Genomic DNA, 18,478 nt, shown 5'->3' with positions numbered 1-18,478 from the left:
CTCAAGTTTTTCATTGATCTTCTTCAATCTGCTAACTTCCTCATTTGCAGCAACCATGCTTGTATAAATGTGGAACATTTCTGTGCTCATCTTTTCAACAGTTTCCTTATATTGACTCACATTTAAATCAATTGTGGTAAGAGTTGGTACCTGTGATTTAGATGATGAAGAATCTCCTTGCTCCAAGGCCATGAATGCATAGTTTCCAATTTCTTCATCTTCATCATTATCTGAATCATCCCAGCTCTTACCCTCAGCAATATAAGCTTTCTCTTGTTGCTTCTTTAGAAGAGCATCATAATTTGCTTCCAATTCAAGATAGGCTTTATCTTTCTTTGCCTTCTTGGGTTTCCTACATTCTGTAGCAAAATGGCCCAACTCATCACAGTTAAAGCACCTTATTTTTGATCTATCAATAGATCCAGTTTTGTAGCCAGTTTTGCTATCAGGAGTGTACTTCCCTTTTTCTTTCCAGCTGCTGTCTTTGTTGAAGGACTGTCCTTTGCTCTTGAAAAATCTTGGTTTCTTTACTCTAATATTAGAGAATTTTCTAGCCAAGTAAGCCATTGATTTGTCTAGCTCATCAAGCTCATCAAGAGTGTAGAACTCATCTTCTTCATCCAATTCCAGTATGACTTGCTCTTCAGTGTCATTGCTCTTTTCTCACTTGTAGAAATTGCTGGAGTTGGGGATCTTTGCTCATCATTAGAAGTCTGGCCATCATTCACAATCAGTGCACTTGAGCCATCCATTACATATCCTTGACCAGCCCTTAATGACTTCTTTTGAATCATTTCAAGTTCATAAGTTTTCAGAACCCCATAGAGCACTTCCAGTGTGATTCTACTCAGATCCCTTCTCTGATTGCAGAGATTTTCTGTTTCAGGTGATCAGGGAGAGTAAGCAAGAACTTCAAATTCACTTCTTCGACATCATAAAATTTATCATGAAGCTGCAAGTCATTTATCAGCTTATTAAACCTTTCAAACACATCAGTAATACCCTCCTTTGGTTTAGCCATAAAACCTCATACTGAGAAATCAATATCCTTCTTTGATTTGACCAAACCTCCTCAGTTCCTTCACAAAGTATTTCAATCTTTTCCCAGATCTGTTTAGCAGTGTCACAGTTGACAATGTTATTATACATTACATTGTCAAGTGACTCAATTAGTATCAGTTGCAAAGCACTGTCTAGGGAAACTTTCTCTCTTTCAGGTTCAGTATACTCAGAAGGATCCTTGGGAGCATAATGAGCTGGAATAACCATATCTCCATCTGTGGTTTCCTCAACTCTAACTACAGGAATGAAGGGCCCATTCTTGAGGATACCAATGTAAAGATGATTGGCCATTCTTATAAACAGCAACATTTTCTTTTTCCATAAAGTGTAATTGGCCTTATCAAAGGGAGGAATCTTGATACTACTGATTTTCTGTGTATTCATTTTTCCAAGATCTAATCTGTTTACTTTCAGATTTTGCTCTGATACCACTTGTTAGATATGAATACAACACAGAGGGGGGGTGAATATGTTTTAGCTTAAATGTTTACTTTTTGGTTTTGCTTTGAGTTTAGCAGTTGATTGTTATCAATAATTTTATGGAGTAGATGTTAAACATAAATAACAATGCAAATATGTAGAACGAAGTTCTTCAAAACTCACTTAATTTTATATTAAAAATCAAGCAGTGTTTTGCTACAAAATCTCTAATTTCTTGTTCTAGAACTTAGCTTCTTTCTTGAGAGAGAATACTAGATTTTCTATCTTTTTTTATCCTTCTTAACTAGAGGACCAGTGTTAACTTTATAACTCAGTTAACTGCTGGTTTACACAGTGGATAATAAACAAGCTATTAGCTTTTCTAAACTGTCACTTGTCATTTCTATTTATAGAAAAGCAAATCTTCCATTTCTGGCTTAGCATATCTTTAGCATCCCGTGATTACTTTAATCACCTCTGTCAGTTAATCTTTCTCATTGATCTTGCACATCTCTCAAGCTGCTTTTTGTAGACGTTTCAATCCAGCTATGTGAATTGTTTGTTGATTTGCAACCTTGGATATTAAACTGTTCTGCAATTCTGTACTTAGAGAAATTTCTTCACTTCGAGATCTCCAATTAAGCTGTAGAGAACTCGACATCTCGATAGGCATGTTGGCTTGTCGATATCTCTGAAACTTCATTGTTGACTTGACTTATCGACAACTCTGAGTTCTCTAGTGAATTTTGGTTTATCGATAACTCAGAGTTCTCTAATGTACTTTAGCTTATCGATAACTCAGAGTTATCTAATGAATGTACACTTGTCGATATCTCTTAGTTCTCGAATAGGTATCTGACTTATCGATATCTCCAATAGCATTTCCTGAGTTCTCGATAGACAATTCCTGAGTTCTCGATAGGTCTTTCTGAGTTCTCGAATGACTTCTCTATAACACTAATTTTGTGACTTGTAGAGATCTTGACTTAGAATGTTTTTCACCAAACAGAATTATTCAACTCCAAGCTTCTTCATAATTCTTCTGAGGCATGATCTTCTTGATCTTCTTCCAAATAGAATTCTTAGGCTTGACACTGTTTAGAGAAAAATGCTCCAGTCTGCTCCATTTACATTTTACAGACATTAAGTGTTACAAGTATAAATTACAGATTAAGGTTACAATACAACTAAACTTAGGGTTGTTAATATGACTTAGTCTTGTTATGATACAGGCATGTCTTGCACAACAATCTCCCCCAATTTGTGAGAAGATTGCTTATCACAAAATCATGCTTGTTAACAAGGCTAACCCCAAGTTAAAGAATGAAAATAAAAACAATACAAAAGATGATACAACACTTGTACAATGAATATTTGACAGTTTATAATAATTAAGTAAAGACTGAGCTGTCTGATTCTTTCTCAATTATGTTCTTAATTTGCACAAGTATTTCCAATTCTTCCAGGATGGGGGTGTCAGTTAGAGGATCTATTATTTTCAGCAAATCTGGCTTAGGTTAACTAGCTAACATCCCTATCCTCTATCTTGATAAAGAGCCAACTTTTATATTCAGAAATCTTCCATCCTTTGATATTCTGCTCTTGCCTGCTGCCTTCAACTCTTCTGATCTTCTGATATACTCAGATCATAGATGTTGATGATATTATTAGCTCCAGTAATCTTTGACATCATCTATTATATATTACATGAAACATTAATAAATAAATCGATTTAGTATATCTTCGTAGTTTTAATGGAGTTTGTGACATCTCGTGTCAAATTTTGAATATATTTAAACATTGGGTCAAGTCCCAGTCTTCCAAATATAATAATGTAAAACCAACCAGTTAGTAATTTTGATACATAATATCAATTGACTTGATCGTATAAAAACCTCAAAAATATTAATTTTTATTAATATAAGATATTATAAAATTGATCCATATTGGTAAGATATTCTCGTCGAACTCGTAATTTAAATTTATTATAGATAGTGATGATGTATTTTCGGCTGGGTCATGTAGTCAAATTTTGAGTGTTTTTTCAAAATGGGTAAAATTTTGATTTGAAGCTAGTAATTTTGATACATATTATCAATTGACTTGATTTTATAAAAATCTCAAAGATATTAATTTTTATCAACATAAGATATCACAAAAAATTTCATTGTTGGTAAGATTTTCTAGTCGAACTCGTAATTTAAATTAAACCTAGGCAGTGACGTGGTATTTACAGGCAGATCATTTAGTCAAATTTCGAGTATTTTTTGAAAAATGGGTCAAGTTCTAATTTTGAATTTGAAATAAATTGAAATACGCTAATTATAATTTATCTAAATATGTAATACACACACACACACATATATATATATATATTATTTATATAAGTGTATCTCTTTTCAATATATATAAAATAAATTATATGTACAATTTATTTTTTATATCAAAAAATATATATTAAAAATGTATGAGACATACTTTTCAAATTAAAAATTGTTTAATAAATAAGGGAATGACCCGTTTATGTACTATGCTTAATTTTATATCTCAAATTCAATTGTTCAAAATTACTTCTACAAGTATTTTAGTAATCATGTTTAAAGTTAAATAATATTCACTATTTATGATACTCACATATTATGTGTATGATAAAAAAAACTTAAGTAATAGTGTGGTTTAGTGGTAAGGTGATGTGTTTCTGAATGTAAAGACTCGGGTTCAATTTCTCCTAACAACCTCTTTTATATAAATTTAAAGTACATGGGTAAATTAATCATTTCAATGAGACTTTTTAATCCCATGAATATTATCACCATGTTCTCTTATTATATATAGAAGAGATGTCAAGCCGCAAAATGCACCGCACCACGCAGTTTGTCCAAAACTCAAACCGCAACTGCACCATACATAAAAAGTTAAAAATCATTTTGTGGTGCGGTGTGGACGGTGCAGGCGATTTATGCGGTTTGATGATCACCCCTACCACTTGATCCTCTATATAAACGGGTACGTAGGCACAATGTAACATTCCAGTCTCAAATCGATAAAATTTGGCACTTCAATTTATTGGGTAAAATACTATATTAATTTGCACAAATAAATCATGATTTTTTTTGTGGCATGTAACATGAGTTTGTTGTTATCCAAATTGATTGCATTTGAACAAGTAGATTTTGACTTGTTTTGTACTCGAAATTTGACCCGATTTTCGAAAAAGACATTTAAATTATTAGATATTTATCAAAAATATCCTTTTTTTTCTATGACTTATTAAAGAAAAAAATGGTAAAAGTTGCATAACGGGTGCAACCATTGTTGTTTGAAAAAGTTACATTTCATGTTACATATATAATTGCACGGTATTTGTTTTTTTTTAAAAAAAATTATAACTTGGGTCCTAAATTATTTAATCGAAATTTAAAATTTTATATTTTTAAAAATCAAAAGAAATTCTTCAAACTCTATTGGCCTTTTTTTCAAATATCTTCAAATTCAACGCATTTCACAAATCAACTACCCCATCGGATAAATCAATCAGATTAGTATCTATATTACAAAATCGCTAAGAACAAGGCAAACAACAAATAATATGAGGGATGATGATGATGATATTAGATTTTCCTCTTCTTCATTTTTTTCTAATTTTTGGTCTTCTGCTCTTAGAGCCAAAACCCTAGCTTCTTCTAAAGACAATAATTCGGTCCGTACAGATGGTTTAATCCGACGGCTCGGATTGTTTGATCTGGTTCTTATCGGGATTGGTGCTTCTATTGGTGCTGGTATCTTTGTTGTTACTGGCACTGTTGCTCATGATGCTGGTCCTGGTTCGTTTCTTAATTTAATTCTGTTTTCGCAGTTTCAAGATTTATTGGATTGTGATTTTATGTTATTGTTGCGATTTTTATTAGCATTTTGCTGTTTAAGTTTGTATTTTAGTGATTTTGGTCCATTCTTAGTTAACTGGTTCAAATGCAAAATTAAATTCGGATATCATATAATATAGCCTGTATAGAATGTGTTGAATTGATACAAATTAGTATTTACGAGTTTGTTACAAATCACTAGTGATCCGCATATACAAATCAGTAGTTCCCAATCAGTTCTCATTATAAGATAGTAATCCTAATATGACTTCAGATTTTAATATGGTACTTGTTTTTTTAATTCCGCGTGCAGGAGTCACTATCAGCTTTATATTGGCCGGAGCATCGTGTGTGCTCAATGCACTTTGTTATGCGGAGCTAGCTTCTCGTTTTCCCGCAGTAGTTGGGGGCGCATACTTATACTCATACACAGCTTTTAATGAGCTTACTGCGTTTTTAGTGTTTGCACAGATGATGCTTGACTATCACATCGGCGCAGCTAGTATAGCGCGAAGTTTGTCCAGTTATGTAGTTACAATATTAGAACTGATCCCTTTTTTAAGAGATACTATTCCAAGTTGGGTTGGACATGGTAGTGAAGAGATGTTTGGAGCTCTCTCCTTCAATATATTAGCTCCAGTTCTCTTAGTTCTTCTTACGTTAATCCTATGCCAGGGTGTGGGGGAATCTTCCATGGTAAATTCTCTTATGACCGTTACAAAGGTAATTTGTTTTCTTTTTAAGTTATTGTTAGACTTAGTGAATTGGAACCGTAAAACTTATTTAATTTTTGCGTGAACAGTTAATTTTTCATTCATGTCATATGATGCTTATTATATTGTTTGTTGGTCTCCTAAATCATTTAAGTTTTTGCTGAGAACAGTTTTTTCCGAATTCATGTCTTATGCTGCTTATAATTTTGTTTGTTGGTCTGGTTAATTGCTGTAGGCTCACTAAATGTTCCAGTTCGTGTCAACCTCATAAATTTTCTTTACCTTTTCTGCAAGGTAATTAGTATGGTTTAAAATCAATACAAAATAAAGAATTGACATGTAGTTTTGGTGATGCAGGTAGTCATTGTCATTGTTGTCATCATAATTGGTTCTTTCAAAGTCGATGTTTCAAACTGGACTCCTTTTGCTCCAAATGGTTACAAGGCAGTTTTTACAGGAGCAACAGTTGTTTTTTTCGCATATGTAGGATTTGACGCAGTTGCCAATTCAGCCGAAGAATCTAAAAGACCACAGGTATGTCTTTGGATAATAACTTGGAATGCGCTGTACCTGTTATCATTTTTGTAGGATAATTTTTATTCTCTACATGCTCTATTACTACTTATTTATTTTATATTATTTTAATGTAAAACTGCAGAGGGACTTACCATTAGGCATAATCGGAAGCCTTTTTATTTGCATTGTATTATACATTGGTGTTTGCTTAGTGATTACTGGGATGGTCCCGTACTATTCTCTTGGAGAAGAAGCTCCCCTGGCTGAAGCTTTTACATCCAAGGGTTTAAAGTATGTTTCCGTGTTGATCAGTGTTGGTGCTGTGGCTGGACTTACCACAACCCTTCTTGTTGGTCTGTATGTTCAGGTAAATTGCATTCAGTGTTCATATTTGGGCACTTCACCTTTTCATCACATTATGTCTACAGAGAATTGATTGGAACTATGTTGCAGTCTCGATTATACCTTGGGCTGGGAAGGGATGGCTTACTACCTCCAATATTTGCCAAAGTACACCCAACACACCACACACCAATTCATTCTCAAGTGTGGGTTGGTATTGTTGCTATAGTCTTGGCAGGACTTTTCAATGTACAGGTGCTTTCCCACATTCTCTCCGTTGGCTCACTGGTATGTCAACTTCTAACCCTTTGTGCTTGGTGCACAGGAATCCTTGCATTGTTACTGATTTATTGGATTGACTCAAGAATAGGATAAATTTGATTGATATCTTATTTTAAAGAATTATCATTATAAGGACTGTATCCTAGAATCATCTTTTTTGATTAGCTATAGTTTTTTTTTGCCAACTTTTTTTGATAAACTAAAGTTCCTATGGGATTGAGTGCATGGCCTTCTGGTTCATCTCGTTGATTGATTAGTATTTAGTTAAACGGGTTAAATTTCTCTTGGTTTTGATTATTCACTCATTATGCACCTTCCTTGGATAAAATTTTGCTGATGCTCACATTACAGCTCTGTTTGTTTTAGACAGGCTATTCTGTTGTGTCAGCGTGTGTGATAACCCTACGCTGGACGGATAAGCCTGCAAGTCAAGCTTCTGCAAGGCGGCAGCCTAATAGAATGGAAGGTATCTTGTGCCTTGTAATAATTTCCTGTTGTGGTTTTGGTGCTGGACTCTTCTACAGATTCAGTGCTGCATTAGCTTTTCCAATCATTGCCTTTGTCATTGCAGTCCTTGCTATAGCAAGCCTATTTTTCCATCAAGTAAGTGAATTTCAAATTTATGTTAAATTTGTTTATGGAAGGTTGTAAGAGCATCTCCAAGAGACTCTTAGTCCCTCCCCTGAATATAATACATTTTTTTAACTCCTAGTAAGGTAGTACATATATGTGTACTTTCAAATGATACTCGTTATCTAATCATTTATTGTTAGAACTACTCTCCTATCAATAAGAACAGTATGAGGTGGAGAATGAATGAAAGCTTATTTAGTATTTTATTAGAAAATTATGGATCTGTATAAAAAGAAGATTAAGATGCATATATGGTTTGAGTTACAGTCCAAATTTCTAGTTCTAAATTATCTTTTCCAGTCTCCACCTCTTTGTCTTGACTCGTGTTAATATGCTCATGGATGATTTAATCTTGACATGTTCGCTAACATTGAATTGATGATTCTATTGGATTATATGCTTTTTATATTGTACTATCAATTTTTTAATCAGTTGTTATGGATCATATGTCAAACCTAATTTACAAGTTAAATCTGTTACTTTTTCTAAATTTGACAGAGTACAGCTGTTTCCTTCAAATAATATATTATCTCTTCTGCAGGCATATACAGATCCTCCTGGGTTCTCCTGTCCCTGGGTTCCGGTTGTCCCTGCTCTTTCCATTCTATTCAATATGTTCCTCTTTGCTCAGGTTTGCATTTACTGATTTATTATTCTTTACTAAACCGAACACAAGATATTTACCCAAGAAAAATTACTTGAGAAATATTGCAAATCATACAAAAAAATTAAGTCAAGAGGATTGGCATCTTCAATCTAATTATTAAATTGATTTTGCAGTTGCATTATGAAGCCTATCTGCGATTCGTCGTACTCAGCATTATAGGAATTTTTATTTATGCACTTTATGGGCAATATCATGCGAATCCTTCAAGCTCAAGTGAGAGAATTGTTTACCACCGGGCAGCTACAGAGGAAGTGCAATAGTCTTGTGTAGCATTAGTACATTACCACCATTCCAAAATGCATACAGAGGTGCCTTACCTGTTGTAATATATGTCATGTATACCGAGGGTTCTACCGCCAGATGATCTGGTGCATTCAGTCCCTGAGCATTGTGCTTAAAACCCCATTACTTATTGTATAACATGACCATACAATGTCGATGTATATATGTAGAATTCAATATTCATGTGGGATGTATTCTAAACAATTATTGTCCGTAAGAAGCTACTCCCTGAAGTCATCTTCTACAAAATATGGAAACTGAAGATTAAGCAATTGTTTTTGGCAATACCAGGAAACCCTTGATAATTTATTTATATTTAAAAAAATTTAAATAAGCATTTAATTTATTTATATATTTGCAATTTTTGTTGTTCCTGTCTATAAAATAGGTAACCGAAGACCAAATTTGAAGCTTCTGGTTAGCATTATAGGGGCATATATCGAGCACACCCCTTATTCCTTCATTTTCTTTATCGGGTAAGTTTAAGTGAGGCGGGTGTTTACAATACCCCCTATCAAGAGTCTCATTTATTTTCTTTGGTTCTACCACCATTCTGAAATTCATGTTGTGCCTTATCTTCTGTTATGTATCCTCCACATACCGAGGGTCTGTGTATTCATTTGTCAAGCAGTGTACTTCAATGTCCTTGTGTCTCTTCATCTGTTATGTATCTGGGGAAACCACGAGTTCTGAAGCATTTATTTGTCAATGTGTGTGCAAATAGCCCATCACTTGCATTACCAGGATATGCATGCCTGTGTGGACTTTTAAAGATATGAACTATACATACATCGGGCGCAAGTAGGGACTCCTCAATAGCTCTGCAATCTACTTGTCTGTTTCTCATATGGAACTGAAGCTTAAACTATTGTCGTTGTGCTGTAAGCAGCAACACTGTCAGTTTTTGTGCATTTTTTTCGTCTTATATACAGCAAGGATATGAACATGGCATATCAGATTTTTATACCCTGAGGCCTGATCAGGCCAATCTTTTGGAGAGTTTAAAATGATGTGGCCTGGTTATGCCTGTTGTACATGGATCTCTCTTTAATTATTACTATCCCGTGCAAGTATTTGTTATATTTTTATTTTTATTTTAATATTGTATTAATTATAGTTGTTAAAATAGTAAGTAATATGTTCTGCAAAAAAAAAAAAAGTAATATGCTGTTTTTAGCCCAATATCATTCTATCTTCCAACGAATTATTTTTTAGTTCAATTTTTGTTATCTCAATTTAATAATATAATTGTTTTGACACCGTCACTAATATCTATTATTTTAATTTAGCTCGAACACCGTCTATATCTACCCAAATACCGTCTCATACTCGCTCGCCTGTATCTGGTTATATATAACTTTGATTTACGGGTTTCATAATTTTTAACGATAATATTATAAAAGGTTATAAATAACTTTTTTTCAAGGATTTCATAATTTTTAATGATAATATTATATAAGATAATGATGTCAAAATAATAAATTAATTAAGTGAGGGTAATTAAGTAATTTTAGTAAGTACCGACGGAATATCACACTTTGAATGTTTAGTCTAAACTCGTGCGATGCACGGTTTTTTAAATAATTGTTATTTTAATGTCAATATTTTATTAATTATATTTGTTAAAACTGTAAGTATGTCTGAATTAGTAAAGCATAATATATCTTTATTATTTATAATGCCTATTTTATAATTAGGTTTTAGAAAAATATAATTTAATAAACCCGCTCAAAAATATAGGCTGGATTATCATCCGTAACAATGTCCTATCAGTAGTGGAGAATTATTCCCGGACAAAATATGTTTAGTTCAATTTTCGTTGTTAATTTGGTTTATCAACATTAGTTTCAGAGTCGTGAACCGGAATCTTATCTTCTTCTTTTTTTTCCGTCCATTCTTTTGTAATATTATAGACGATAATTATGTTAAAATAATAAATTAATTAAGTTGGGAAATTATGTAATTTTAGCGAGTACCGACCGATTACCAAATTTTTATAGTTTCTTCAATTATAATATAATATAGATTGATAGATAGATGATCAGTTGATATTAAAAAGAATTTTCCATAATATTTATAGAGAAAGGTTTGTTTTATTTGGAGAAAATAGAAAAGGCAAAATGTTTTACTTAAAAAAAGGTATAAATTAAAAAGAATTGGCTAAAATATTTGTAAAGAAATAGTTCTTTTAGTTGCTAAAAATAAAAAGGCAATGTATTTTACTTATAAAGCTAATTCGTTATATATTGATTAAGTAAGGGCAATTGAGTAAAAAATTGAATTTTTTAGGAAAGGGCAATTATGTAAGTGAAGGAAGGATTGTAGCAACCAAATTTTTAATGTTTAGTCTATCATAACTAGACTAACTTAGAACCCGTGCGATGCACAATTTTCTTTTTATTTATATAATTTTTTAAATATAAATTGAATTACAACTTCTATGATGCGGAATTTATTTATTCATATTTTTTATATGATATAATTTGATAATAATTATACGTATACACATATATTGACAAAAAGATTTCACAATCCGTATTAAATTGGTAGCACATGAATCATTCAGAGGTATTTAAATTTGGAAAAAAAATATTACTAATGGAAACATATGGTATTATTGTTATTTTTATGTGTATTTATAAAATATAATCTATATCTATACTATATTATAATAACTGGGGTATAATTTGGTTTAACGGTTATTCCCTAATTTTTTAAACTACTAGACTTAGAGTACTTATACTATTAAACTACGATCACAACTTATCATATTATCAAAATATAAATAAATAATGACATATATCCGCTAAACAACTAAATTCTGGACATAGTTTACTTATCCTACTAAACTACGATCACATGTTATCGTATTATTTTTATTATAACTTTATAATTATTATATATATTTATATAAATATTTTAAAATTATAATGTAAAAAGATAAATAATTTTTTTAAAAAAAACGGGAACCCGTGCATCACACGGGATTTAAGCTAGTCATTTTAATTTAAAAGATAAGTTTTATCCTGGTTAAATAGTATTCGAATCACGTTTAATTTTATTTAATATTTTTTTATCCCGAGACTCATTATACTGGTCAAATCTGACTAATAATATTTGGTTTGATTTTAATTTTTTTAAGGACGAATAAATATATATATATTTTTTCTTTATCGTAGGTAACCCGCAGCCGCTACCCTTCGGGTACACACTGGGTAAACTCTACGGGCTCAAGTAATAGCCTGCAAACCATGTGAACCAAGATAAACCGCATTTAGCTCTCACTCAGGAGGCATAATCATAAATTCTCCTTCAGTGGCATTCGAACATGTAACTAAGAGGATAGTTATTCCCTCTTTAACCAACTGAGCCAACCCTTGCGGGCCAGATAAATATATAATTTTGTTTAACTCATATTAATAGTATATAATGTTTTGTTTAAACTGATCGAATATTATTTTAATTTTAATTAAGTTTTACCGTGGATTATTTCTACAATTTATTAGCCTGGATAAATAGTAGAAATTAATTTGTTCAAGCTAATGTTATTATTCCGATCAACGAATTATCAGTTCAACAAAATAATCTTTTCAGCCGAATCAATAGTAGCTATGATTTTGTTTTAACCCAAAATTCATGACACCGACTAAATTCAACTATTATAATTAGTTTGTTTAAAATTTATTTTAATCTCAACCAATAGTATAATTTAATTTTAGTCAAGATGAACAGTGTATATTATGTAGTCAAGACAAACAAATTATCTTTATTTAAATTTTGAAAAAAGTATCATGAATAACAGAAATATAAAAACAATCTCGTGTATTAAATAAATTCAAGTATTATATAAACCTAAATACGGTTACCAAATTTTTAATGTTTTGGCGTATAATGCACGAATGTTTTATTTTTTATTTAATAATTATTTTTTAGTTTGAAATTAAAAAAATCAAATTAAAGTTCAAAGAAACAAAAAAAATTACCGATTTTCATTAGATTTTATTTCAGCTATCTTGAGTTCTATATATTATTTTTTAATGAATTTACACGTCACGCGAAACTCACGAATTAATGTTTAATTCAATAATGATTTAAAAATTTAGTCCAAAAAAATTTATCCTGAATTTGAAGAAAAAAATAATTAAGAATTTGCATAATTATTCTATTTGGTTTAGGATACGTACTTCCTTATCGTTTAAATTATTGAAAGGGTATGATATTCTATTCAATTTAAAATATCTATTTATAGCTGATTATGAAATATTCCTTTATTTTAGATCTGACTATGTAATATTCCTTTATTTTAGATCCAACGGCTACAATCAATTTGTTTAGAGATCTGACGGTCCATATCAAATTGATAGTATAGAGACTATAACTACGAAAAATTTGGCTAAGATTCAACTTATATATATTACATAATAAGGATATAATTTAGTTTATATTTTAGCCCGAATGAATAGTTAAAATTTGTTTAAATTCAGATGAATAGTGTGTATAGGTTATAATTCCGTTTGTACGAAGGTAAATAACATAAATATGAATTTATCACGAAAATTGATGTGGAGATGACTCTAAGATTATTTATAAAAATTTATTAATAAGTAAGAGTATTTATATAAAATCAGTTTGCTCCAAAAATAAGTACCTGAACATAAATTGTGTTTAATTAGAAAAGATATTTTTTGGCTGAAATATATTTACCTAACTTTTTAATAATTATATTATAGTATTATTATTTTATTTTGTTAGATTTGTTAAATATAAATATTTTAATATTTTTAGAAAAAGAAAGAGTTGTGTTAAGAAAAATACACATGCAATGTGTTTTAGATGAAAACGGTAATTGGTTCATTATTTGTAAATAAATTCATATTATTCAATTTTATTAAATAGGTATACCCGTGATATTTTATGGAAAAGGAAAAAAATTGTTAGAAAAATATAAATGCAATGTGTTTTAGTGAACACAGTAATTGGTTCGTTATTAATAAATTAATAATATTATTCAGTTTTATTAAATAGAATTGTCAGTAATATTTTTGGAAAAGAAGGTCTTTTTAGTTGAGAAATTAAAAAAACCACGTATTTTAATTGAAAAATGTAATTGACAATTATATATTTGAAAAATGAGATGTTTTAATAAAAAATACATAAAGAAATGTAATTCGGTAAAATCGATTAAGGTAAAATAAATAGGCTTTCTACAAAATAGTTGACAAATAAAAAATGAATATTATAGACCAGCGATGAGGATCTTTTCTTAAGGATATATTAAAATTATTTCTCTTGAGTATCATTGTTCCTTTTTTTAGCATTACATTTTTATTTTGCAAATAAATTGATTTTCTGCGTCTCTTTGCAGTTCAGTCCCTCCGTAATTAAGTCTGCCTACTAAATTAATTCCTCGTTTGATACCTCTCTACAAACTTTTTTAATCGAATAATTGAAAAAAGAACAATTAAGTTAAAGTATTTAGGTAGAAAGAAAAAATAAGGGTCATTGATAAAACAACTAACTACGCTTAAAAAGTTAATATATTTTATCTCAAAAAGGTATTTTGGTAATTATTAGTAGTTATAATTTTAATAAATAGACTTACCCGTAATATATGATGTTGCTTTAGTTGAGGAAAAATAGAATAGGTAACGTATTATAATTAAAAAAAAAATTTAATTTTTTTTCCTATTATAATTTTATTACTAAGAAGTGTAATTCGGTACATCTAGCGTGTATCAAAAAGCATGAACTCAAACATTTTTAATATTTCGTCAAATATACAAAGAGAGCCAAAGTGCACCAATCGTTGATTTTTTTCGCCTAATTTTTGCTTATATTTCTTTGCTTAAGACAGAAAAGGAGCGGGGTGTAATACTGCAAGGAGCAGCGGTAAGTAGGTGTTGGATCTGGATAAGTCAATAAATAGCCATGCTTAGTCATGCTTGTTTTTAGGAGATGACCATATCGTTTTATTAGAGTTTTTGTTAGAGGTAGTGTTTGCTTTCAGGAGGTTTATCTGAGTAAGATGTTTTTATTAGAAAAGGACATTAATCTAATTCTGGGTATAAAATTATTTTCATATTTAAAATTTATAAATAAGTAAAATAAGTAAAGGGTAATTATGTATATCACAGTATATCAAACAATAAATAGGTATTGTATCAAAACTTTTAATATTTCGTCTTTTATATGATAGTAATAGATTAGTTTATGCCGGTTATATAATATTTGTTTTAATTAAATTAATATTTAAAAATAAATATATATAAATTTTAAGAATATATTAATAATTGTATATTTTATATTTACGAAATAAAATATATATAATTATAAATAGATATATTTTAAATACGTTAAGTGAAGATTAACAATGATGAACACAATTGAATAATTCAAGTGATTATGAGTTAATCCACTATCGTCCCAAATTTTGGGTTCGACGCTAATTCATTCCGAGAATTTCTATAGATAGATACTTAAAAGATAAATTTGTAAAAACAAGAAGACTTGCAATGATAATAAAGAAAAAATGAGATAAACAATAAAATATGGAGGAATGAAAATAAAGACGAGAGAGAATTAGTGGAGAAAGAAAAGAAAATTAAGGAGAGAGATTTAGTGGACATATATCCGGTTATATAATATTTATAATCATTAAACTAATATTTAAAAGTTAATATATATAACTTTTAGGAATATATTAATGGTGATATATTATATATTTACAAAATAATATATATATATATAACTATAAATAAACATATTTTATATTTTATTTAAATACATCAAGTGAAAACTTACAATGATAGACACAAGTGGATAATTCAAGTAGTTATGAGTTTATTCTATTTCATCCCAAATCCTGAGCTCGATTCTGACTCACTTCGAAAATCTTTTAGAACCGATACTTAAAAGATATATATTTTTAAAAAAATATTTATAATGGTAATGAGAAAATATGAGATAAAATAAAAATAGGAATTTGTATAATATATCCCAAATTAATAGGTTACTCTACAAATATATTCCATCTTTTTCAACAGTTATAAAAACGTCATAGGGTTAAATTTTTACTCTTATATAACTCATGTATATCTAACTAATTATATTTTTTTATACTTGAATTGACTAAAATGTCCCAAATTGTAACACCCCCTTCTTAATAATAGAAGGAGATATTACCTATAATCGACAAACCTGTAAACATAGCACTAATATATTTCTAAATAAAAATTAAACAGTCTAAAATCTTCAAAATAATATTAAATCTCCAAACTGTCTAAACCAATAATACAAATTCTGAATTCTCTAAATAAATAATTATGTCTAATTAATGATAAGACCGAAATCCTAATCAACGAATTGGGGTAGCTCTCCATCACACAATCCTATATCCCCCAAAGCACCTGCCAAAAAAAAATACGGCATGAGCCAAACGTCCAGTACGGATTTGGAATACAATTTATAAAACAAAGAGATCAGAAATAAACAATTTGCAAATTATAATAAAACAACAATTTTAAAAATAAGGCTGAAGCAACGAGGGGTTAGGATATTTTATACCGAGATCAGAACAGATACAAATACACACATCATAGGGTACCTAATGTGTGCAACAGAATGGATAACGTGTACGACATATACAGCGTCACCATAAATCAAATCACGAATCAAATTCTGGGTGCACCCACGTATCCTGAAACAAATATCAAATGCGCAAAAGCTCCTCCCAAGAGCTAACAGAAGGCTACGCCGTGACCAATCACACAGTCACGGAAGTGTCATGTCACTGGTGCCGCAATGACATGGCTGTAGTACCCCTACAGCTGGTTAAATCGGTATACCCTAAATCACACTAAGGGTCCAAATGAAAAATAATATGTTTCGCAAAATTTAAAAATCACCTGAGACAAATAATTCAGATTTCCAAGTAAAAGGTGTCATAAATAAATTTTGAAAATCGCATAAACAAATATCCAAAATTATCCAAATTAAATTTTAAAACAATTTTCGGAAATTAAAATGATCAAAGCAAATATTAACGATACGAGCAGAAAGTAAGAAGGAACGAAAATAAAATATGGAATTGAACAAATCAGAGATATTTAATATCTAAGAGGAGTAGCTCCGAATAAAAGGGGACATAATCCGTACCTCGAATATCGCCAACAAAACATTAACGAAATCTGCAATTAAGTCGCTAAATTCCCGGCCCACGATCTAAATAACAAATATAATTTATTATTAGCATAAGCTGCTTTTTACATTATTCGAATTATTTAATAACACATTTAATTTATTAATTCTAACTACGACATGTGCCTTAAAACTAATAATAAATTATACTAATATACTAGACTAACATGCATATGTACATGAAAATGACTCCCTGACCTTAATCTCTAACCACGTGCGACGAGACAAATCAAATAAACGGTTTTATCCTCAAAATTAAGAACAAGCCTAACTAATCTATATTAAATAATTATAAATACAATATCAAAATTATTTAATGCATATATGTTACACACAACACTCTACGACACCCATATATATTAATATCCGACAACAAATCTTCGTGTAAATTTTGTATTATTTTTTTTAAATAATTTATATTTGTAGATTATATCAAAAACACGTACTTCATATTTTAAGAATATAAATTATCTTTTAATAATATGGATCATAATAATAAATATTGTACGAAAAGAAAGCAAGCAAATTGTAGATTCATCTAACACATATAACATAAGACAAAACAGAAACATACATAATTTGTTAATAATAAAATAAACTGGTTAAAGTATTGATCACATAAATTTTATATTTATTAAATTAATAAATAGCACGCTAATACATCGTAATTAAACACTAAACAAACACAACTCATATTAACATATAAAGTCATAAATCACTTTTATTTTTAATTATCAAATTTTAATCATGAAATCTTGATTATGTAACTAACACAGACCACTAACAAAAGAAAGAAAGAAAAAACATAAATATAATGATGCTACAACTAATTGATTAAATTACCAGATCCAAACTTATATTATTTTAATCATTATAGACCATGAAATCACAGCAAAAGTATAGTACTGCAATACTGTAAAAGCTATATCTACATAACTAATAGTACACAAGCCACCAGAATAAGGAAGTGATATAAACCTATAGCCCTTAACAAATAAAGCACCGGCCAACTGATTCCCCTGCTCCCTTTTTCTCCCTAGGCGGCTCTGCAGCTATTTTCTCCGATAAAATTTAGGTTTTCCTACAACTACTTTGAGTTTATATAATAATACAAGTATCCTACTATTATTAGAATTATAATTATAATAATCAATTACAAATTCTATTTCTTTTCTAATTAGCAAAAATATAATAAATCACTTATTTAAATTTAATCAAAATCTTATTATTATTATTATTATTATTATTATTATTATTATTATTATTATTATTATTATTATTATTATTATTATTAAATTTCATGTATATTACACAAATGATATAATATATATGGCAATAAAATTCAATTATCATGGTAGATCTACACGAATTAATTTTTTCGTGAGAGTTTGAGTGTGATACTTGGGTGACTTAAAATTATTTATCTCAATCTATTCTCTCTACTCTTAATCAAAAAATCCAGTCATATGTTAGGTTTATGTTTTTATTAGCACGTAACAAGA

At 29.7% G+C, this 18,478-nt stretch overlaps 1 protein-coding gene across 2 annotated transcripts; it reads left to right on the top strand.

Moving 5' to 3' along the window:
• Window positions 1-4,962: 4,962 nt before the first annotated feature.
• On the top strand, window positions 4,963-8,984 carry LOC141724208 (cationic amino acid transporter 9, chloroplastic). Of its 2 annotated transcripts, XM_074526248.1 has the most exons (9): window positions 4,963-5,306; window positions 5,659-6,068; window positions 6,416-6,592; window positions 6,717-6,941; window positions 7,028-7,204; window positions 7,565-7,664; window positions 7,770-7,801; window positions 8,373-8,462; window positions 8,612-8,984. In XM_074526248.1, exons 1-9 carry the CDS (start codon window positions 5,072-5,074, stop codon window positions 8,756-8,758), a joined length of 1,593 nt encoding a protein of 530 aa, XP_074382349.1. In that variant the 5' UTR covers window positions 4,963-5,071; the 3' UTR covers window positions 8,759-8,984. The 2 variants fall into 2 exon arrangements, with proteins under 2 accessions (XP_074382349.1, XP_074382348.1); XM_074526247.1 differs by having other exon boundaries at window positions 4,966-5,306; window positions 7,565-7,801.
• Window positions 8,985-18,478: the final 9,494 nt, after the last annotated feature.

Source organism: Apium graveolens, chromosome 5 (genome assembly GCF_009905375.1).
Source record: "Apium graveolens cultivar Ventura chromosome 5, ASM990537v1, whole genome shotgun sequence".
Taxonomy (NCBI): domain Eukaryota; kingdom Viridiplantae; phylum Streptophyta; class Magnoliopsida; order Apiales; family Apiaceae; genus Apium; species Apium graveolens.
The sequence above is the reverse complement of the archived record's forward strand: the minus strand, read 5'-3'. Positions and strand labels throughout refer to the sequence as shown.